At 37.8% G+C, this 24,180-nt stretch overlaps 1 protein-coding gene across 2 annotated transcripts in view; it reads left to right on the forward strand.

Annotated features, from left to right (window-relative positions):
• The first annotated feature begins 11,661 nt into the window (after positions 1-11,661).
• The window catches only part of grtp1.L (growth hormone regulated TBC protein 1 L homeolog), a 57,045-nt gene continuing 44,526 nt past the window's right edge, over positions 11,662-24,180 (forward strand). Inside the window, exons 1-2 of one of the 2 annotated variants that reach the window (XM_018247164.2) lie at positions 11,662-11,818; positions 18,425-18,512. In XM_018247164.2, coding sequence (XP_018102653.1) covers positions 18,472-18,512 — 41 coding nt within the window. In that variant the 5' untranslated portion in view covers positions 11,662-11,818; positions 18,425-18,471. Of the gene's footprint in view, positions 11,819-11,965; positions 12,127-18,424; positions 18,513-24,180 lie in introns of those variants that run through there. The other variant, XM_018247165.2, reaches the window with a different exon arrangement.

The raw sequence follows: 24,180 nt of genomic DNA on the forward strand, positions 1-24,180 counted from the left end.
AAATAAATACTATAACAACTAAAATTTTCTAAACATGATGTTAAGTTTGCAAAGCCAGATGTGAAATTGTCTAATTCATCATTGTTTTGACAATGCGCATTAATAGATAAAGCAGAGATATTGGTGTGTTGGTGCTGGTGAGTGTAAGTCTGCGATGGTCTGGCAAAAATGATATACTAAAATAATATACTTCACTGAATTTGACAAAAAGATGGCCAAGTCTAGTACACCTAAGTAGAATCCAGTGTAGTTAGTATAATTGCATAAGAAATGCCTAAGCTACATAATCTAACCAGCTACTCCAGTTTCTATGCAAGTTTACTATCCTAATTGTACATAAGCCAAAGTTTGAATGCTTAAAGCAGGAGTTTTTCAACCGTGAACCACATTCAAATGTAAAAAAGAGTTGGGGAGCAACACAAGCATGAAAAAGTCAATGGTGATGCCAAATAAGGGCTGTAATTGGGTATTTAAACCTGGTTTTTATGCAACAAAACTTGCTTCCATGCCAGGAATTCAAAAATAAGCACCTGCTTTGACTGTATCATTGTGAGCTAATTGGGGATCAATGGCTTAATGGATACACTGTGGGGCAGATGTATGAAGGGTCGAATATCGAGGGTTAATTAATCCTCGATATTCGACTAGGAACTAAAATCGTTCGACTTCAAATATCGAAGTCGAACGATTTAGCGCAAATCCTGCGATCGAACGATCGAAGGATTATTCGTTCGATCGAACGATTAAATCCTTCGAATCCAACGTTTCGAAGGATTTTAATCCAACGATCGAACGAATATCCTTCGATCAAAAAATCTCAGGCAAGCCTATGGGGACCTTCCCCATAGGCTAACATTGACTTCGGTAGCTTTTAGCTGCCGAAGTAGGGGGTCTAAGTTTTTCTTAAAGAGACAGTACTTCGACTATCGAATGGTCGAATAGTCGAACGATTTTTAGTTCGAATCGTTCGATTCGAAGTCGAAGTAGTAGTCGAAGGTCGAAGTAGCCCATTCGATGGTCGAAGTAGCCCAAAAAACACTTCGAAATTCTAAGTTTTTTTTATTCGAATCCTTCACTCGAGCTTTGTAAATGTGCCCCTGTGTATTACATTTTTGCCCACTTTTATAAATATGCTCCTAATTGATTTAAAAAAGTTAACAAAGAGAGGACACATAAATCTAACTCAGACCAACCTAGGACAGTGGCTTAATCACTGAGTGACCACTTCTGATATAACTAAAGGCATGCAATTCTGTGTATATGGCACACCCATCTTCCTGCCATATAGGAGGATAGGAGCCTTCCTGGAGGATGTGAAGCAGGGTCAAAGTGGGTGGCACATATTGATGGGCAGGTGTGATCACCCTGTAGTTGATCATACTGGCTGCAGTAGTATTAATACTGTATGGGTAAAAATCATAATAACTGCTGTATACTTAAGTTGATTTCATCTTTAAATACAGGAGTGGGATCTCTTATTTAGAAACCATTATCCAGAAAGAGCTGAAATAAGGCATTGCCTTTCTCATAGTGAACTATTTAAGCAAATGGATCCTTTTTTACTGATATACATTTTATCTAATATTAAAATATGTATTCTGTATTTGATCTGACCAAAGCTAGCATAAATCCAAACTGATGTTGCTTCATATTACAGAACGTACCCTTACAAGAAAAACCTCAGATCTCAAGCATTTTTGTCACAAGATCCCTTCCCTGTACATAGATAAAAAAATATGTTCAAATTTAATTGGATGCTTTGAATTAACAATTTTCTGGTATGGAACAGCTTATATGGCTTGATTTGAACGTGCATGCTTTCAGATACAAACACAATAGCTTTGCATGTTATTAAGAATGTCATACATACAGTATTAACATTTTTCCTGCATATTTTCTGCATCTTGTGTAGAATGCTAAAAAAAGGTTTTCTACTTACATTTGCTTTTTTGACTTTATTTTTTTTTAATAAGCACCTGTATATCACGTGCTTGATTATTTTAATATCTTTACTGCAAATTCTCTGTCCTATATTATATATTATTCTGTAGATAGTCTGTAGGTAGTGGCAATGTAAAATGCATGTTAATGTATCAGTTAAGGATATGACACACCCTAGCCCGCAGATATTCCCTCACTATTTTCCCATGTGTAATAAAATACATTAAAGTAATAAAAGTTTGCCCAAGTGCAGTAACTCTTTTTAACCAATAAGATGCTTGCTACTAACCAGTGCTGCCTACTGATTGTTTGCTATAGGTAGTTAGAACTTTAGCAAACTTTGCACCTTTTATAATCCCCCATATGTCTGTCATCAGGGATCAAAATACACTGGCTCACTACAAATCACTCCCTACTGATGGCAAAAAGAACAGAATTTTCGTAACTTTTTTGTAGTTTTCATCTTAATCTCGTTTTTTTTAGATGTTTTTTTCACAAGCAAGATTTTTTTTTCATGATTGTGACAAATAAATCTACCTCTAGTTTTTCATTTAGGGCAGAGACACACGCGAAGATTTTGGGACATTTAGTCGACCGGCGACAAATCGCCTCTTCTATGGGAGACTAATCTTCCCAAAGCGCTCCGAGCGCCATCCCATTGGCGATTTAGATTCTAGCCGGCAGGATGGCACTTGGAGCGCTTCGTTTTCCGAAATTGCTCCAAGTTTCCTCGTGAGGCAACTTCGGGCGACTTTGAAAAACTGGAAGGCAGTTCGGGGAGATTAGCCACACGGAGAAGCAACTAAATCTCCCTGAATCTTCACGTGTGTCCCTGCCCTTAATATGTGATGTTTACATGGGCAAGGATTCAGTAATGAATATGAAGCATGTTTAGAGTTGTTAAAGGGATACTGTCATGGAAAAAACATTTTTCAAAATGAATCAGTTAATAGTGCTGCTCCAGTAGAATTCTGCACTGAAATCCATTTCTCAAAAGAGCAAACAGATTTTTTTATTCTGAAATCTGACATGGGGCTAGACATATTGTCAATTTCCCAGCTACCCCAAGTCATGTGACTTGTGCTCTGATAAACTTCAATCACTCTTTACTGCTGTACTGCAAGTTGGAGTGATATCACCCCCTCCCTTTTTCCCCCCAGCAGCCAAACAAAAGAACAATGGGAAGGTAAGCAGATAGCAGCTCCCTAACACAAGATAACAGCTGCCTGGTAGATCTAAGAACAGCACTCAATAGTAAAAACCCATGTCCCACTGAGACACATTCAGTTACATTGAGAAGGAAAAACAGCAGCCTGCCAAAAAGCATTTCGCTCCTAAAGTGCAGGCACAAGTCACATGACATGGGGCAGCTGGGAAATTGACAAAATGTCTAGCCCCATGTCAGAATTCAAAATTGAATATAAAAAAATCTGTTTGCTCTTTTGAGAAATGGATTTCAGTGCAGAATTCTGCCGGAGCAGCACTATTAACTGATTCATTTTGAAAAAATGTTCGGGTGTCTTCAAAGGTGTCCGATCATAATTTTCTTGCCAGCCTCATCAACAAGCCAACCAATATCGGTTTGCTCGTCTCCCACCATACACGCACTGAAAAAAAATTGTTTTGTACGATATTATAGGTGCATCTATGGCCACTTCAATGAATGTTCCTGCTCATCAACAGGAGACATGTAACACACTTGGATATCAGAGATATCATATTACAGGTTGTTTGGGGTTCTAAGGGCATATATTTGATAATGAATGTATACAAATAGCCAAAACCCTATACCAACCAACCAATTGTTTTACCTTTCTATCTCCATTGGCACACAGGAATCTGTCTGATGAATGTTACTGTACTTTGCTCATACTACAACATAACTGATTGATTTGTTCAAAGTTTATTTATCATTAATGTCAACAAGGGTCCTCCATTTTCTTTTATACAGTGCCAAAAAGTCAGTGCTTCATGGTGGTAAGATGTTATTAGATCCACTGTTCCTGAAGAAGAAGCTCAACAAGAGGTTGAACTTGGGAGGATGTATTGTTCTCAGTAGTCTGCTAGAATACATCACAAGCATGAATGACGGGGGTTCCAGGAAAGAAATCAATCATGAGCAGTCCGTTCTAGCTCAAGAAAGAATGATTAGACACAGCAAGCAAGATGAGGCCTTGTCAAAAAGTAGCAGGAGTCCCACTCGATTTCAACTTCTGCAGTCGAAGTTTATGAACCCGAACCATGAACCTCCAATAAAAAAGCCTAGAGACATAGGAAAATTAACGTTGGAGGAAAGTCAATTTACCGTTCGATCTACAAGCAGCCTCATTAAAAAATTTATTTGTGTTAAAGACAAAAATGAGAAAGAAAGGAAGGAGTTAACACTGCGTAATAATAAATCCATAGGAAATAAATTAACTGGGAAAAATACAGTGAAATCGGTTTTGAAAAAATTCTTAGATGCAGAGAATAACGAAAATAATTCAAAATCTCACGTGGCCAATCTTACTAGGGTGAAAAGCAATTCAGTAAAAATACTCAATAAGAGTACAGTTTCTGCTTTAAAAGTAAAGTTTGAAGAAAGCCCAGAGATCTGTTCCATTAAAGATGTGAAGCCTTCTTTGAAAAGAGAAAATGTGAACAAAACCAAATCTTCTTGCAGACAATTTAATGAAATTGAAGTTAAGTTGTTAGACACCCCAACAATTGTTGTTACCTGTTTGGAGAATCCGGTTCCTGAGTATGCATTGATAGCAGAACAGGCCAGTCTTGTCACTGGTATTGCAAGTGTTGGTAGTCATCATGGTGTGTGGATGGCCTGCAATGCAATTCACAACACGCCTCAAACCAGCAACACTAAAATCTCTGGATTAAACTGGGAAAATCTGGATAAGAGTAAAGCTGAAAATAACGCAACTAAGCATGATACTCCAATTGAAAAAGAGATATTGTTGTATTCATGTGAGGAGATAGGTTCAAAATCAGAAAGTTGTAACCATTTATTAGTCTCTAAAGAAGACATAATAGTAAGTATGGAAGACGAAAAGATCAGTGGCCAATTGGACATGGAAAAACCAAAGCATCACTCAGGAATTTCAGAAGACAGGGTAGAAAACTTATTAGAAAAGAATGGACTGAATACAAAAGTTAGTCGACATACACCAGAAATAAGTACAAATCATGAAAATGTTTCTAACACCTTGGAAATTACAAATGCTGTGGCAAATGATATGGAAACAGAGACACAGAAGAATGATATTTCTGATATCAAGTTTCTATCAAGTAACCAAAATCATTTGCTAAACAATAGTGAAGAGTCTCAAGTATCCAATATAGTTAATAATAACCTTTGCTGTACAATGAATAACAGAGAAGAAAATACATTAAACAGTGACATTAAACAACCCTCAAGCATTGATGGAAATAGTGTAAAGGGCAGAGGCTCAAGCACTAAATTGGAAATGAAATATGCTATGTACATGGCAGTGGATAATTTTTCTGCAGCGGAGCTTCAAGACATTCCTTCAATTATTCCTTTAGCCAAAAAAGGAATATGTAGCACAGAACCTTGCTTTCCCAAAGTATGGGCAACATGTAACACCCCAATCTTGTATGAAAGCACTACTGTGGAATCTTCCTGTGTAGAGGCTGGTAATAATCACCCTCCAGAGGTTGAAAGGAAAAGAAATTGCCCTAATCAGATAAGTCAGTCACTATGTCGAGCTATCAAAGAGAACTGCTCACAGCCAGCAACCCCAAAAGAACAATTAGTGGAAGCCAAGAACACAGAGGTAGACCAGCCAAACCCAAACAAAGCAACTGCCCAAAAGATGTTTTCCAAGTATCATATCCCATCACCAAGAGATATGTGCAGCAGTGAAGATCACGCAAAACTGAGTGGCAGCAGCGGGCAATCCTCATATTACACAAAGATGGCCGATCTGTCCAAATATAAAGCAAAGAGCTATCAGGACATTGAAATGTCACAGAAACAGTCATTCAAACCTCTAGTGATTACAGCAAGTGACACATTCAAATGACACACAAACATTTTCAGTTTTTATTTCTTATGTCACCAAGTATTTGAGATAGTCGGCACAGGTATAACGCCAGGTCCCCAATAATTTACAAAATGGGAGGGGGGGTGGATCAATACAGGCAGAAATAGAAATGTAGCACACTAATACCCACTAATGGTATTAGTGTGCCCAATAATTCACCACTTTTCCACTTGTATTCTATTTAGTTTGTATGTTCCTTGATTAAAAGATTGTTTCCTTTAGCTTAAAACACTTAACCACAGATGCCTGATAAAAGCATAGACCCTTCAGTGCTTCATATAATAGCCTTCTCCCCATAAAATCAGCAAGTGTATACTTGGTAAATAAAAGGGGTGCATATTAATAGGCACCTTCATTCACCCAATGTGAAAATTGGTTTCGAAGGATAGGAAATGCAAATTCTGAGGAAATTACCTGCCTTGAAATGAAAAACATACAGAAATGTCTGCAAATAGTAAATATCTGGATAATTTCTTAAAATATGTATTGAAATGATTTTTAATGAAGCTTTTAATTTCCACTATTAGTAAATCAGTTGTATATATATATGTTTGTTTGTGTGCTGTTTTTTTCAAATAACATCAGCTTCTTGCAACATGATCATAAACTTTATTATATATGGAATTTTACTCTCAGAAAATAAAATAAATTGTCAAGAGAGGATCCCTCGAATGTTTGCTTATTTATGAAAACATCAGAAAGTAAAAAACTTGATTGAATGCAATTGGAGAAAAACCTAGAACACCTCGAAATTATTGAGTTTATAGGGAAAAAACCTTGAATACCTCAAATTTATAGTTTTTGAGAGCAAACCAGGTTAAAACACCCAAAAATCATGAAGACAAAAAACACCTTCAAATGATCTTTGCCACTGACTTTTACATGAATTTGACAGGTTTTAGCTGGAATATTTTCAGATTTGGACTTTTAGCAGCTTTGGGGCATAATTAATCTCGAAAAATTCAAGTTTATTCCCCCTGGAAAAACGTGAGGTCTTTTTTGTGAAGCTAACCTTGAAAAACTAGAATTTTTAAAGAAAACACAAATCGACTTTTAATAAATAACCCCCTAAATCTGCCGTTGTTACACCTGTTACCTCTGCTAAGGCTGCTATGATTATAAACCTTTAAAATAGGTGAATGTAAAATTAATGAGAGTGCTATTCAAAGCACTTTTGCAATGTACGTTCATTATTATTTTTTTTTTTTAATTCTAAGATATTAAGAGAGATGTACTGTTAATATAAATTAATTTTGTTACAACAGCCCCAACTACTGATCATATTCCAATCATTCTGACCAGCAAGAAGTCAAAGATGTTGTCAGTAGAAAGAAGAGGGCTGGTCTGATGTTCTTCTGGTTAGGAAAAAAATTAGAAACTTCAGACTTTTTTACACATTTCATAACCAGAGGAACATCAGAATAGCCTATTTTCTTTTAGCTTCCTTGACTACTTGGCGGTCATAATGTTTGGGGAAATCACCAGCAGGTGGCGCTGTTGTAATAATATTCATTCAGTACAGTACATGTATCCCTTAATATCTTGAAATTAAAAAAATAAACAGTGAATGTACATTGCAAAAGTGCTTAGAATAACACGCTCATCAAGTTTACATTCCCTTTTTTTAAGCACCTCTTTGCTATAGGTCTAAGGGCCCAAACACATTTATATATAGCATATGTACATCCACAAAACCAAAACGTGTTTGTTTTGTAGTTGAACATATTCACTGGCTTATTGGCTCCCCCCAGTGGTATAATTCAGGTTTACAGTGAAACCTCAATTTTACAACCCCTGATTTTAAGTTTTCTCTAATTGTACATTGTTTTTATATGGTCCCTGATTGGTAATTTTCCAGTATTTCCTAGTCCCCTCAAAAACATAAAATCTGGGCTCTATTGTATATCAGAACTAGAAAAAAAATATTTTGTGGTAATATGATACCATTTTTTGGCTAACTAATAGATTTAAGAATGCAAGCTTTTATAAAAACGGAATAATGACTTATCTTCACTAGACATTTATGATCAGTGGCATGGAGTGCACTGGGCCCCCCTGCAAAACAATCTTCGGAGGGGCCCAGTGCACTCCGATCCTCATCCTCCCACCCTTTTCCTGCATCCGCCCACTCCACACCCTGACTCCACCCACTCCCTGCCAACTTTTCCGCTCTGTGCCGACTTGTATTCTGATACCCCTGTAGCAGGTAAGAGAGATGCTGGGGAAGGGGGGGTTATTGTTAGCTTTAGAGGAAGCAGACCCCACAGGCCAGGCTCCCCTGTGACTGCGGGATCTCCTTCCTCCATAGTTATGCCACTGTTTAGACTTAGAAGGCAGGTGCAAAGTGCAATAAAGGCATACAAGCCACCATTTTTGTGTACATAGAATCTTGCCTTCCTGCCTTGCATCCCTTTGGGAGGCTTCAGTGTGCTTTGTTTTGTTTTTATACAAAAATGGAATTCTGTTTGGAATATGGCTGGATCTCAGTTCTTTTTGGAATATTCAAATTTGGCCAAGTGTAAAGCCAAACCTAATCCAAGCACTTAATGGCATGTGACAAATCTGTGGACTATTTGTTCACAAATAATGACATTTATCATAATTTTGCTGAAGTCTGACTTTAAGAGTGTGCAACAAATGATGAAGGGGAAGCCTGGAGTTTACTCCACTCCGGACCTGGCTGCATCTTTAGAGCTCCCACAGTGGTTGTTTCTGTAGGCTCACCAGATTTACACCGGTGATGCAGCTTTTAAACACACACCCCAAAAGTCATGTAACCCCTAAATGCTAGAAGCAACTTGCTCCAATTTGCAGGGGATGTAAATTAGAGCATGGCTGCAATTACACTGAAATTATGGGTATAAACATGTTTGTAAATAACCCATTATATTTTGAATTGCACATTCTGAGTGGGAGTGAAAATGTGTGCACATTTCTAATTCTATTGCAAATTATATATATGGGAACAGAAAAAGGTACAACTCAAACTGATAGTAAATTGACTCATAGTTAGAAACCTGGCTAAAGGAAGTTACAGTAGCTAAGCAATAGATGTTGGATAATAATTTGAGCATTTCATCCACATCCACTTATTAAAACATTACCCTGCCCATACAGACCCAGTTTGATAACTTCCCTGCAAAGTACTAGAAATGGATGTAATTCCAGGGTTCCAACTGCTCCAGACCGACTTTGTATTTAAAGGACCAGAACACAAAAATGAATGTTTTAATGCATTTGAATATTACACATTATATTACTTTTATTATATTGTACCCTACTCTGGCAAAAACAGTACATTGGATACAGTTTATGAAAATAAGCTGCTGTGTAGCCAGAGGTGAGAGCCATTCAAGTTAAAATTGGAGCTAAAGTGCACACAGTTACATAGTGGATTTTATTGAGAAACTGTTAGAAAAAAGTACAGAAAAAAATAAAAAGGGTATATAAGGGCAGCTTATGGCATGGGAGTAGTGCATCATACAACAACACTGAGTAATAGTAACATAAAAACATAACACATGACCTATCCTAGCTTTTGAAAACCAGAGTCAGTACAACATTTATAAATTATAATAATTCCAGTGAAGCTGGTATATCTACTTCTTTGAATCTGCACACCCCATTCAGAATAGTGAGGGCCGGGTGCTAACCAATATAGTTATAGTTCATGAATATAAAGCACTTATGACAAATCCCAATGCAATGTGCCACACTGGTCAGGAAATATTCACATTTTGTAGAATTTGTCATGAATAGAAAGCTTTGGGCTTTGTTCACAAGTAATAATAATAATGCAATTAGCCCCATATTTGCTGAGAAGGAGCATACCATAGATTATGTACTGCATTGCAAAAAATATATAAATAAATAGTAAAGTATAAAATCTATGGGGGGGTAGGCTGATTCCTGTTGTGCTGTTTGTGGCTTCCAGATCAGCAAGAGCAACAGTGAATTAGTGATTATGCTTCTGCCGGTAGCCATTGACTCTTCTTCATTCTGCTTTTCCTATTTTTTTCAGATGGCATTATGCATCAAGAATGTAACCCCATCTTCTGTGCTAAGGACAGAAAGAAACAAGCAAATGAATTATAGAAAGTGAAGATATACATGAAATAATGAACTTGCTTTGCATGCACCTTGCTCAGTGTGACGGTGGCTATGCAGGATCAGTTATATACACTCAATACACATACCAACCATCATACCATACCATAATAGTCCAAGTATATCATGGCCATTATTGAGGGAGGCAAAAGAACCACAGCAAAGCCCAGTCTGGTCACTAAGACTTATATAACTTTTCCTGTTGTGTGACAGGTGTTAAGTACTGGGTTCCCTGGTGACTGTGTGATCATCCTATACTCCCCTTAGTGCCTGTAGCATTTATATATGAGCCCTAATGTATCTAGACAACTTAGTATTTACCCTCTACATCTAATTTGATACTGATAATGAGGCGAGTTGTGGCATTCGCCTCAGGCAGCAGCGCCGCTCCTGGTAACCAAGAGCCAAATTTCCGTTTTTAAACCCGGAAATTCGGCTCTTCTAGTGCATAGAGCGCAATTGCGCTCCCTGCACTAGCGACGTGGACCCCCCCCCTGCTGACCCTCGTCTGTCCCTGAAGGTGAGTGCCGTGGGGAGGCGGGGCACGGAATAAACAAATCGAATTGAGGATTCGTACGATTTTCGGACCGTGTGTGGACATTTTTCGTAAGGCAGAAATCAGTCGTTTGGTCGATTGGACAGGTTAAAAGATTTCTGTTGGCTGCCTATAATATCTCTGCATGTATTGCCGATCGTACGATTTTCAGTGGGAGACTGTCACTAGCTTTGTCGGACATAACTTTCATACGATTGCTGTCAGGGGTAGAACATCGGCTGATCTGTTCTTTTCTACTTTATTTGATCTGTATGGTTAGTGGCAGGTCGGGAGATGGGGAAGTCCAGTTGTACGATCTTTGTGTCTATGGCCAGCTTTAGTACATATCTTGTGCAAGTGAGGCCTGTACTTAAAGTCTGCCCAAGGATTGGATCTGATTCTGATGCTCCTTGTGACCATAAGCTTCGTAAGGGCCGTTTATGTGAACATCTATGGGCTCAAAAGCAAAATAAGTTGTAATCAGTTGTAAAAAGGGTGCTCTGCTCAAAACTCTGTTTAGCAAGGGCAAATACAGAATATAAAAAGAAGGATATACTGTATGACAGCTATCTACTTATAAATGAAAAATAAGTTTCTTGGCTGAAAAAGCCTTACACGATTCATAAACCTATAGCTGCTCATGTGCCATCCCTTAATTTTGTTTTTTCTTTAACACTTTTTTTTTATGTTACTGTTCCTTTAAACACACCGAGAACAAACAAATATTCAGCCATTTCGCTTCCCTGCCGGGTAGCACCGGGGTGTGGGGTTACAGCTGCTTCTGTATCATTGTTATTTAGTTTATAGGTTAGGAGACTAAGCAGCTAGAGAACCCACACATTCGCTTCCACATGAATGGCATGGACACTGTGGAACAACCCAGAGCATTCTCAACACTTGCTGCCTGTCCATCCAAGCTGTGCTCTTATTGGTTAGATCGGCACGCCCATGATCATCGAGGCCACGCCCTAACCAGCTTTGTTCCTTTTGGAGGAGCTGGAGCAGGTGTAGAATTACAAGCAGACGCGTGACCCCGCCCCGTTGGGATGATTGACAGCTCGCGTCTCCTGGAGCGGATTGGGATTAAAGTGCAGAGCGCTGGAGTGGAAATGGGCAGCGAAGCGAGCACTTCATTCCTGAGCCCTTGAAACTGCTTTGGGAGTCACAATCCCAGGTAAGTATCTGAGGGGCAGCAGTGGCGGTAGTAGGTGCACAAAAGTAGTTGTGAGTGTCGGACTGGGGGGGCGGGTTCGTGTGTGTAGGAGACAGGTGCAAGGGCTGCTTCCCCGCTGCTAAGCCTGGCCACCTCCTCCCAACTCAGCGTGCCCTGCTTACTGCTCGTCTACTGCCACTGCCAACCCAATGCTCAGCTGTGTGACTTCAACTGTGTGGGACTTCAGCTGTGTGGGACTTCAACTGTGTGTGACTGATACACACCAGAGAGGCCGTGCTGCCTGCTGCAGAAAAGGCAAATACTGACAGGTTAAAGCGGATCTCCACCCAAAAACTTGTTTTTTTCCCCCTAAAGCACTTCTAGCCAACTTTCCAATATCAATGAGTTATTTGAAACGGTTCTAAAGGTATTTGTTAATGTAAATGACTACTGGAAGCAGTTATCTTTCTGTTTTTTATCCTCTGCACTCCAGGTTCTGACTCCTGAAACAATATAGCCGAAGCCAGCTGACTAAGAGGACTGAGAATTCATTTAGTCTACGTTGTTTCAAGAGTCGGAAAGGGGTAAAATAGCCAGTAGTCAATAGCAATTACATTTCCATCTAATGTTAAAAACATTGACGTTGTCACCTAATTATTATAGTAGTATCGGGAAGTTGCTTGTTCACAGTTAGCAGAGATTACTTTTAACAAGACTAGTTAGAATAGACATCAGCAGGGAATGAGCAGCAGTAATGGAAAAGCAGCCGTGGAAGGTATGACCCATTCACTGCTAGTCTATATGACTTGCTTATGGCCCTGGAATCCAAGAAAAAACTGTAGCACACTGGTCCAGTTTGTGGTGCAAAGAAAAGTGCTTTTATTGGCTCAGGGTAGACATCAGAAGTTTGGCCAATAAAAGCTCTTTTCTTTGCACCACAAACTGGATCAGTGTGCTACAGTTTTTTCTTGGATTTCTGTGATATTTGGGCCCTGAGCAGGGGGTCTTATGGACTGTTTAGCACCTGAAATATCTATTGATTTCAGGTGAGCACTCTAATTTTGTGTGGAATTGCTTATGGCCCTGGTCACTGAGTTACCTGAGAGCTAGGGACTCCTCAATGTTCTCTCCAGCATTTCTCACAAAAGGGATCTCTTTACTAAATGGCAGATTGAACTAGGGCATGACTTATGTATATTTGTAAGGTTTTCAGTCCTTCGCCTACATTGTAAACATAAAACCAGAGCTGCTGTATGTGTCATAATGACCAGCACTTATTCTTTGGGGCATATTTATCAAAAAAGGGAAAGTAGAGTTTACCAGAGGGGCACTGTACAGCTCTCAGCTGACTTGTATAGGATTTGTAATGTTATATTTATCAACAGGTGACAACACAGCACCTTTTTTATATAAATATGTCACTAAAATCCTATACATGTCAATTGAATGTTGTGAGATTTCCCTATGGTGAACGGTTTGATAAATATGCCCCTTTGTGTGTCTTCTGGTTTCGCTTTCCTTGCTGCCACCTTTACAAAACATGCCCTGAGGTTGTGCTCTATGTAGTTTCCGCCCTGCAATATCTTTCTATTTTTTCCTCTGTACAAGTGTCCAGATGATGTTTTGCCTCTGCTGTTACTTTATCCGGTTGCTGTGATTGACCTGTAGTCATGCTTGGATGAACATTTTATGGTATAGTCCCATTTCTTGTGAGCATGGATTATGTGGAATATGGAAACATCTCTCTTATTTTGACTCACCAGTCAGGCAGGGGAGAGGAGCCAAGAAGGGGCACTGGAATGCAATTACTATATGGAGTGCAAGCACAGTGTATGCAATTCCATCATAAGAATAAAAGCTGGCGCCTGGGCATATGAAATGTGTATTTGGACACTGGAGCTTAATGCTGTTTTTGCCATTGGAGTGTATTCAGTGTAACAAGGACAGAGCAAATATAAATATAAAATATGTTAAAGGGGCTGTTCACCTTTGAGTTAACTTTTAGTTTAATGCAGAGAGTGATATTCTGGGACAATTTGCAATTAGTTTTCTTTTTTTATTATTTGTGGTCTTTGAGTTATTTAGCTTTTTATTCAGCAGCTTTCCAGGTTGTAATTTCAGCATTCTGGTTGCTAGGGTCAAATTACCCTAGCAACTATGTACTGATTTAAATAAGAGACTGGAATATGAATAGGAAGGATAGAAAGGTGAGTAATACAAAGTATCAATAACAATACATATGTAGCCTTGCAGAGCATCTGTTTTTAGATGAGGTCAGTGACCCCCATTTGAAAGCTGGAAAGAGTCAGAAGAAGGCAAATGATTAAAAAAAAAAAAACTATAAAAACAAATGAAGACCAATTGAAAAGATGCTTAGAATGAGCAATTCTATAACGTGATAAAAGTTAAAGTTTTGTCTGTGGGTAACTGACTTGCAGACATGTCAACTCACACGGATGTTTTGGGAGTCACTTTTTTTTTTTTTTTTTTTGCCTGAACCGGTCATCCACAGTATCAGTCACCCCTACCCTGTAATTTGCAGCCAATGGCAGTTCAGCTCTGCAACAACATGTATGGGATCTGTTATTTGGAAACCCGTTATCCAGAGAGCTGTGAATTATAGGAATGCCATCTCCCATTGACTCCGTTATCAAATAATTCAAATTTTTAAAAATGATTTCCTTTTCCTGTGTAATAATATAATAGTACAGGTATGGGATCTGTTATCCGGAAACCCATTGTTCAGAAAGCTCCGAAATATTGTAAGGCCATCTCCCATAGTCTCCTTTTTATTCAAATAATCCAAATTTTTAAAAACTATTTCTTTTTATTTGTAATAATGAAACAGTACCTTGTACTTGAGCCAAACTAAGATATAATTAATCCTTATTGGAAGAAAAAACAGTTTATTATATGTTTAAATGATTTTATAGTAGACTACAATATTACAGTAGGTACAAAGGTCCAAATTACGGAAAACCCCAGGCCCTGAGCATTCTGGATAACAGATTCCATACCTGTAGCTTGTATTCGATCCAAACTAAGATATAATTAATCCTTTTAGTAGGCAAAACAATCCTATTGGGTTTAGTTAATGTTTAAAGGATTTTTTATTACACTTAGGGGGTTATTTATCAAAGGTCGTGTTTTTATACCTCAAATGAACTTGAATGGTTTCTTATTTAAGAAAAACCTCAAATGGGAAAAACCCGATTCTGCGAGTTTGAGTCCCGTAACCCAGAAACTTGAATCAATAGAGTTTTCCGCAGGAAAAAATTTGAATCGCTCGAACTATTCATGTTTTTGGGCAAAACCCTCCAAAAAAAAAAACTCAAACATCATGCTGGTTTTCAAGATTTAGATATGGTTCAAGGGACCTCTGCCATTGACCTCGACAGGTTTTAGATTATGTATTTTCGGATTCAAGCAATTTCCAGGGTTGGGGTAGAATAAATCTTGAAAAAATTTTTTTTAATGAAAATTTGGTTTTGACCAAAAAATACAAGTCAAAAACTAAAATCTTTGTGGAAAACATAACTTGAGCATTAATAAATCTGCCCCTTAGAGTATTGAGATCCAACTTATGGAAAGATCCCTTATCCAGAAAACCCCTGAGCATTCTGGATAACAGATCCCATACCTGTGCAGAGAACTGAAAACGCACATAAATGATCTGAAGAAACAGGCAACGTTGGGCAGAGCTGGAAACACAATCAAGGGCATGACTGGGGAATAATGGACCATGAGCAAGGTGCACCCTAATTATAAAAGACTTGGGTTGGCGTTTGCATTGGCTAACTATGTATGATCTTCTAAGATTGTGTCCCTTTAAAATGCGAGCCATATAAAATACTCATGCAGCAGCGCTCATTAGTAACTTATTCAAAGGCACGCTCGCTGCATGGATGCTTCAGAAAAAGCTCTGTCTTTAACCGTGATCTATGGTGATAATTCTAAAGCAAAGTTGCATGTTTATTTCAGACTAGTCTATTTTTAGTGAGAGTAAACGACAACCTTAAGCGCTGCTAAGCAAGACAAGGCCTTCACTTTATAGTTTTAGCAAGGATCAGCATGTAAATCTTCCGTACGTGTAGATTACCCCACACATTAGTCTGGTATAATTTAATTCCCAGTTTATACCTTTTAACACTTGACATATGCATTCTGCATGGCAGCATTAAAACAGATTTGTGTGACTTTAAGGGGCAGATTTACATAGGGTCGAATATCGAGGGTTAATTAACCCTCGATATTCGACCATCGAAGTTAAATCCTTCGACTTCGAATATCGAAGTCGAAGGATTTAGCGCAAATAGTTTGATCAAATGAAAAAACGTTTGATCGAACGATTAAATCCTTCCCCATAGGCTAACATTGCACTTCGGTAGGTTTTAGGTGGCGAAGTAGGGGGTCGAAGTTTTTTTTAAAGAGACAGTACTTCCACTATCGAATGTTTGAATAGTCAAACGATTTTTAGTTTGATTCGAAGTAGCCAAAAAAATGATTCGAAATTCGAAGTATTTTTTATTCTATTCCTTCACTCGAGCTAAGTAAATGGGCCCCTAATGGTGTGTAATATTTTAAAGGATTTAAGCTAAAAAGTAAAGTCGTGTTGACTTGCAGTTGTATTTATTAAATGGTGGTTCCTGAGATATAAGTGTTCCCATGACTGGAGCACCACCTAATCTGAACTGACCTGCATGGGCGTCATTTTTATGTCTGTTCTGTTCTCTGCAACAGAAAGCAATAGCTGCCATGCACTTTTAGAATAATGTCCTTCATTTTATTGCACTGCTCATGGGCACAAAGTGCTGGGTTGAGAGATTTCTGCTACATCTCTGTATAGAAAACCTGCAAATCAATATACATATTCTGTGTGATGTCAGCCATACACAGCACAATATGATCCCTGGCATATCAGTTGGACCATTTTTGAGAGAGATAAAAGCAGTTTCATTTATTTAAATATTTTATTCACTGAATGAAAGTTCGAGGGGGAACTCACTTGCAGTGTCCCCAAGCAAGGTGGGATAAATATAGAAATGTGGCACACCTGCTGAATAGAAAAGATAAACCTTTTGATTTTTGGTTTCACAGGATAGGAATAATATAAACCCCAGAGAACACAGAGATGTTCTAAGGACCCTTTTAAATTTGCTTGTGAGACCTGTATATAGCTGAGAACAAAAGGTCGGTCAGTGAGTGATCAACCAAGTAAAAGTTGGTGTAGATAATTTCAGTTTCTCATTTTTGACTTACAGTTTGAGACTGGCAGCCTTACAGTAGATACTCTTATGGATCCTTTATCCAGAAACTAGGTATTCACCGAATCCACTATTTTGGATTCGGCAGAACCCCCGAATCCTTTGCGAAAGATTTGGCCAAATTCCGAATCCTAATTTGCATATGCAAATTAGGGGTGGGAAGGGTAAAATATTTTATACTTTCTTGTTTTGTGACAAAAAGTCATGCAATTTGCCCCCACCCGCAAATTAGGATTAGGTTTTGACTGGGCAGAAGGATTCGGCCGAATCCTGCTGAAAAAGGCCGAATCCCGAACCGAATCCTGGATTTGGTGCATCCCTACCAGAAACCTATTATCCAGAAAACTCTAAATTATGGGACTCCATTATTATGAAATAATTAATGTTTTAAAATAATCTCTGTAATAATAAAAAAGTAGCTTGTACAGGTATAGGATGCCTTATCTGAAAACCCGTTAGCCAGAAAGCTCTGAATTACAGGAAAGCCATCTCCCATAGACTCCGTTTCAACCAAATAATTTTAATTTTTAAAAACAATTTCTTTTTTCTCTGTAATAATAAAACAGTACCTTGCACATGGTCCAAAATAAGATATAATTAATCTTTATTGGAGGCAAAACCAGCCTATTGGGTTTAATTAATGTTTAAATGATTTTTAGCAGACTTAACATATGGAGATCCAAATTACAGAAAGATCGCTTATCTGGAAAACCTTTGGGCCTGAGCATTCTGGATAATAGGTCCCATACCTGTACTTGATATTAACTAAGCTGCAAAACAATCCTATTGGGTTTATGTTGATGTGTTGGTAGACTTAAGATATGGTGATCAAAATTACAGAAAGATCCCTAATCCACAAAACCCCAGGTCCTGAACATTCTGGATAGCAGGTTGCATACATGTGTTTGTTTTATCATACTTTGGATCTTCAGCCAGGCACATCCAGTAATATAGCTAGCTGTTTCTGAGCCCCACAGCAAGATCAAATTAGGCAGGGCCCCAAAACATTATTACTAAGATAACATATGCCAAAAAGATATATTGAAACTGCTCATTAATCAAAACCTCACGGGGCCATCTACACTCCTTGGGCCCTCCGCAACCTGCAGTAAAACAAAGTAATACTTAGAACTGGATGGCTTTCATTTTATACATCAAATAATGTACACATATCCCTTTATGAAACAAGGATATATAAATATATATACAATGTATTGTTTGGCGAAATAGGTGTTACTCCACGTCTTCCAAAGAACTTCTTTGTTCTAATGTGAAACTTCATGACATCAATAATACCTGCTGTCATTTGTCTACTCTAAGTGAGGGATTAAATGAACAAACAATGTATTTCATATCTCATCAGGCAAAACTGTGCATACCGAGCCGACCTGAATAATCTGCTCTGCTCCAATGGATGAAGTGAATGAGACGGCAAAGGACTCTGTACCCAGGTAAGATATTTCAGCTATGGATAAAAAAGTGACTAAATGGAGAAAGCCAAGCAACACTGGATTCTGTAGCGGTCATTTCCAGCTGTAAAAAGAAGTTCATGATAAGAAGTTAATTTATAACATTAACCAAAATATTAGATACTTAGGAAAAGTGGTATCACTTTAATAGGGGAGGACTATGTATTCACTGTTGACACGTCCTGTTAAATATTTCCCATTTACTGGGTAAAATTGCACTAGTGCAGTTACCCATATCAAGCAACGAGATATTTGCTATCATTATTCTTCCGATCAAATCCTATTGCTGATTGTTTGCTATGTGCTCTGGTGCACATTTGTAAGGCAACGTATAACTATTGTGCCGTGTTTAATGGCTGAAGTTTAGAGTAGTTATGAGAAACCTGCAGCCCTTGAAATGTTGAACTAAAATTATTGTGCATGTTTGCATATATATACAGTATTTTGAGCTATTTTTATGATACTTGACCCTTGGGGCAGCAACACGATTCTGCTTATTGTATTTTTAGCTATCATTTCCTTTTAAAAGTATTTTCACAGACCTTTGCCCTTCCTTAAACCAATCTTCACTTAGGCGGATATAAAGTTTGCTGAAATCTGTTGGCTGGCGTAATCACAAGTTATGAAAGCCAAACATTGGGCTACTGATAATACTCTGTTGGCTGGCGTGACCACAAGTTATGAAAGCCAAACATTGGGCTAATGATAATACCCTATTATAATTTTTCTTCCTGATAGTAAAAATATTTTGATTAAAGAAGTCCTTCTTTTTATTGCGGTATTTCTATGCATAAGGACACACAGAAAGATTACCAGTGTAACCCAATGGAGGTACCTATTTGTGCCTTATTCATGATCTGAAAGCATTAAGCATGACGGGAGCAGGAAGCAAGGCTTTAGTTATAGTCATTTAGTGGCTGCAAAGGTAGCAGGGTTTACAAGATTAGTGACATGAGCTCCACATCACCGAGTACACAATAATGAATCAGTTGAGGGCTTCCTGGTTTATGCTTCTGTTTGAGAAGGTTGGGCTGCCTCGCCCATGCTTGGGTTTTCAGGAAAGCACCTGTGCTGTAATGCTGATATACGTCAATGGCTTTCTCATTATCATTGTATGTTTATGAAGAGAGGAAAAAAAAGAGAGGGGTTCCATGTTTAAATTTTAATGGCTGACATTCTAGATTTAAAAATGAAAGATTAGGGGTCGAGTTTGTGAGGTTTTTTTATACCTAGAATAAACATACAACCCAAAAGTTTACTTATGATAAAACTAGCATGTAACAAATTTGAATTGGTGTAATCTTGGTGAGAAACTCTAAAGTTGAATTTATTGGGTTTTCGGCAAAACAGAACTCGAATCACTTGAATTTATTGAGTTTTCAAGCAAAACCCACCAAAAAATGAAGGCTACTTACATCTTCAAATGGTTCAAGGGACCTCTGCTATTGACTTCTACATGACCTCGACAGGTTTTAGCTGGAGTATTTTTGGATTTGAGCTATTTCCAGCTTTTACACGAAATATTTCTAAAAACTACCCTCGAAAACTTTTCAGGAAATAACACAACCCGACCTTTACTAAATAACCCCCTATATCTCTTTATCAGGCCAAACTTATTAAAGAAGGTATGAAGAGAGATTTTCAGCAGCCTTGTGCAATATACTGTACAGTAAAGTAAACTGGTTGAAGGAATCTGTGGCTATCCAGCCTTAGCCTTTAATAACAGTTAATTATGGCAATTGTAGTTCAGCAATAGCAAAAAGATGCAGAACACGGCAAGGTGAGGTAAGCAAGGTATCTGGTTAGGACTTAACCTCCACCCCACCTCTCCCTAATTATTTCATAAATGTCATCAGCAAGCAAGAATCCTGTCAGGCAAGTGTCTCCTGCTAGCACTGAATCACCTTGCTTCATTGGTTCCAATTCCACTAAATGTTCCGTTTGGAATAGCTTAATGACAATATACTGTATCTGCATGTTAGTGCACCATTCTGCTGTGCATGTAACAGAGATCGTATGGCTTGCAAGGACTTCCACTGTGTAGACTGAGGCTGATCCAAATCAGCGTTTACTAGTTGCAGAAACTGACCCTGCTCTCTATCTAGGGATGAGCCACCCATTGAATACCAGGTAAGAATTCTTAGTGAGCTAGATTTCCTGCATAGCCACATACTTTCACATACCTTCAGTCCTACTGGAAGTGTGCACGCATTGTGAATGCTGAGAATGCAAATACAGGGTTTATATGAAAATAGAGCAGACAATGGAAGCATGCTTTTGTAATTGCTTTCAGGAGACAAAATGCAACCCTTCAAAAGCTGGCCAAAGTGGCCATGCATGTACTAATAACAAAAAATCTGTATGTGTATGGTGACCCAGCAATGTTTACCAATATCCATGTACTTTGGATATTGGCTTGTTTGTCAATCATGTATGTTTGGAAATGTAATCTGCCCATGCACCCTATCTGCTAATGTATGGTAAATTGGAAGGCGAGTAAGTAAAGAAGCGCTGCAGTTTCTATTGATAGGCAGCAATCACAATTAGAAACAAATTTACAGATACAGTAAGATGAGTGTAATCACAAACATGTAGAGTAGTGCTACACAACCACTCTTACCACTTTTTGTAGCATTGGGTGCTGACTGTAACTCTGTCTGCCCAGGCTAAGTATTCACTGCAAGAAATATATTCCATATATTTATTGTGAATAAATGTGGTTTATTTGTGCCACAAGACAGATGACATTTTGGGCTTAACCAGCCCTTTATCAAGCCTCTTGAGAGGCCCGAAACATTGCCTGTCTTTTGGCACAAATAAACCATTGATTCACAATATCGGAGTGCTGCTGGAATATATTTCTTACAGATACAGTAAGGACACTCCATAGGCTTGCATTGCTTTCAAATTAAATCATTTCCCTTGTATAATTCTACATCCATTGTAAAATGTGTGCCAATAGGAAACAATGGATTCTAAATGTTATAATTCATAAAATACTTTCTGATAACAAATTTTCACATTACTGTGATTTTAAATGTTTGTTCTGTTGATATTTTCCTTTTCCTCTTAACCATAGTGAACTGCATGGAAAAGGGGTTATTTAAAGTTCAGATTCAGTGCAGGGAAGTTAGTTATTGGGTCGCAGAATATTGTGAAGAGGCAGAAAGAAGGAAACACTATTTGATAAACCTCCAGTTTCTTAGTTACATATATATTCATTAGTAATTCAGCACCAAGGTACATGTGTGCTAAGTAGCGAGTTTTCACTGGACAGGCACGCAGAAAAGGGGGGGGCAGGGGCAATGAACCGCAGCTGGCCTAAGGGTGGCTGCTATGTAAATCCGGTCCTTATTATAGTATGTAAATAAATCGACTAGGAGACTAAAGAGGTTGAGAGAGGAGGAAATTAGTTTGGAGAGTGCCCCCATGGTCTTAAGCTTTTCTGCTGGCCCCTATCATCCCAGTTCAACACTGAACTATAACTGTTTAAAAGAGAAGAAAAGTTCTGGTTACTGCCAGCATTTCTAAAGCCACTTTACAAAAAGTACTGCAATACAAATATATATTATATAGCTCATAGCTTGAGGGCAGTGCCATCAAATAACAAAATAACCTTTACAAAATAAATCAGGGGTGCAAGCTGCCTTGTAGGAACTGTTTGTGCTGCAGAAGCACTTCTAGACTGAAAGCCATCTTTTTCTCTCCATGCAGTTGGTATAAAGCAAATGTTTTCTGAAATTTAGTATTTTATTGTCTGGTAGACTGTAATGGATAATTTGATTTTAATTCTTTGATACTTAAAGAAATGTACATGTAAAATTTCTGCATGATGAGATTTTGTAGCAATGTATATGTCTACGATTATGTTTTTTAAAACCTCCAAAAGTACATACTGGATATCGACTTTCCGACTCAAATTGCTTTTTTGTGTTCTTGTATTGTAATAAATACTGGTCATTTGTTATGTAATGTGCAACTAAAGCAGTGGGAAAGCTCTTCATCTAAGAGTGCTGAGGTTGACGCTAGTATTATGGTTCACTAACAATCTTGTGCTTCTCGGTGGTTGCATGGTTAGGTTGTGGAAAACTTACAAAATGACTTTGTTGCTGGTCATTAGTCTTTGGAAATATTCAGTAACCATTTTCAAAGTGACAGGTTCACCTTTGCACATGCTATATTTCATATTGCCTTAAAATAATGAGTGAATAAAAACATGTGCTCCCTGATTAATGTTAAAGGTTCACCTTTGAGTTAACTTTTAGTATGATGTAGAGAGTGAGACAATTTGCAATTGGTTTTCATTTTTTTTTATTATTTGTGGTTTTTGAGTTTGAGTTATTTAGCTTTTTATTAAGAAGCTCTCCAGTTTGCAATTTCAGTATTCTGGTTGCTAGTAGGGATGTACTGAGTTCGGAATTTGGGCAGGATTCGGCCTTTTATCAGCAGGATCTGGATTCGGCCTAATCCTTGTGCCTTGGCGAACTGATCCTAATTGGCATATGTAAATTAGGGGTGGGTAGGGAAATCACATGACTTTTCGTCATTATTTTTTTCCACTTTTGATTTCCTGTCCCTAATTTGCATATGCAAATTTAGATTCTGATTCTGTTTGGTATTCGGCTTATTCTTTCACGGCCAATCCCAAATAGTGGATTTGGTGCATCCCTAGTTGCTAGGGTTCAAATTACCCTAGCAACCACACTGATTTGAATAAGAGACTGCAATATTAATAGGAGGGGGTCTGAATAGAAAGATGAGTAATAAAAAGTAGCAATAACAATACATTTGTAGCTTTACAGATCTTTCCTTTTATAGATGGAGTCAGTGACCCCCATTCGAAGCTGGAAAGAGTCAGAAGAAGAAAGCAAATAATTAAAAAAAAAACTAAAAAATAATAAAGACCAGTTAAAATGTTGCTTAGAATTGGCCAATGGCCATCTAAAAGTTAAACCATCCCTTTAAAGGAGTTGTTCACCATAACATTAACTTTTTAGTATGACGTAGAGCTTAATATTCTGTTTTTCTGTGTTTTTTAAATCTTCTCTTTGTTCAGCTGCACTCCAGTTTGGAATTTCTGCAGTCTGTTGCTAGGGTTCAAATTAGAGAGACTGGAAAATGAATAAGAATGGGATTGACTAGAAAGATAAGTAATAAAAAGTATCAATAACAATACATTTGTAGCCTTACAGAGCATTTGGTTTTTAGATGGGGTCAGTGACCCCCATTTGAAAGCTGAAATAGTCAGTAAAAAAATTGCAAAATTCAAAAACTATAAGAAATAAAAAAAAATAAAGACCAATTAAAATATTTCTAAGAATCAGCTTTTTTGTAACATACTAAAAGTTAAGGTGAACCACCTCTTTAAACATGATATTTTAGATGATATTGGATGACAATATGTAACACACACTTTTGTTGTTCCTTTGGTTTGCATTTTACATTATTCTTTGTGTAAATTAGTTGTATCTTGGTTGCAGGTATTAGGGTGGTTAAATAAGAAATGCATTCTATTCAAGAATATAGGCCTTCTAGAGTTCTTCTCTATCAAACTATGGTGAACTGTGTTTTCACCTTGTAATAATTTTGACTGTGTATCTTCATTTGCATGCCACAGACTATGTATGATTTTTCTAAACTACTTTATAAG

The sequence above is a fragment of the Xenopus laevis genome, chromosome 2L (genome assembly GCF_017654675.1).
Source record: "Xenopus laevis strain J_2021 chromosome 2L, Xenopus_laevis_v10.1, whole genome shotgun sequence".
Classification (NCBI taxonomy): domain Eukaryota; kingdom Metazoa; phylum Chordata; class Amphibia; order Anura; family Pipidae; genus Xenopus; species Xenopus laevis.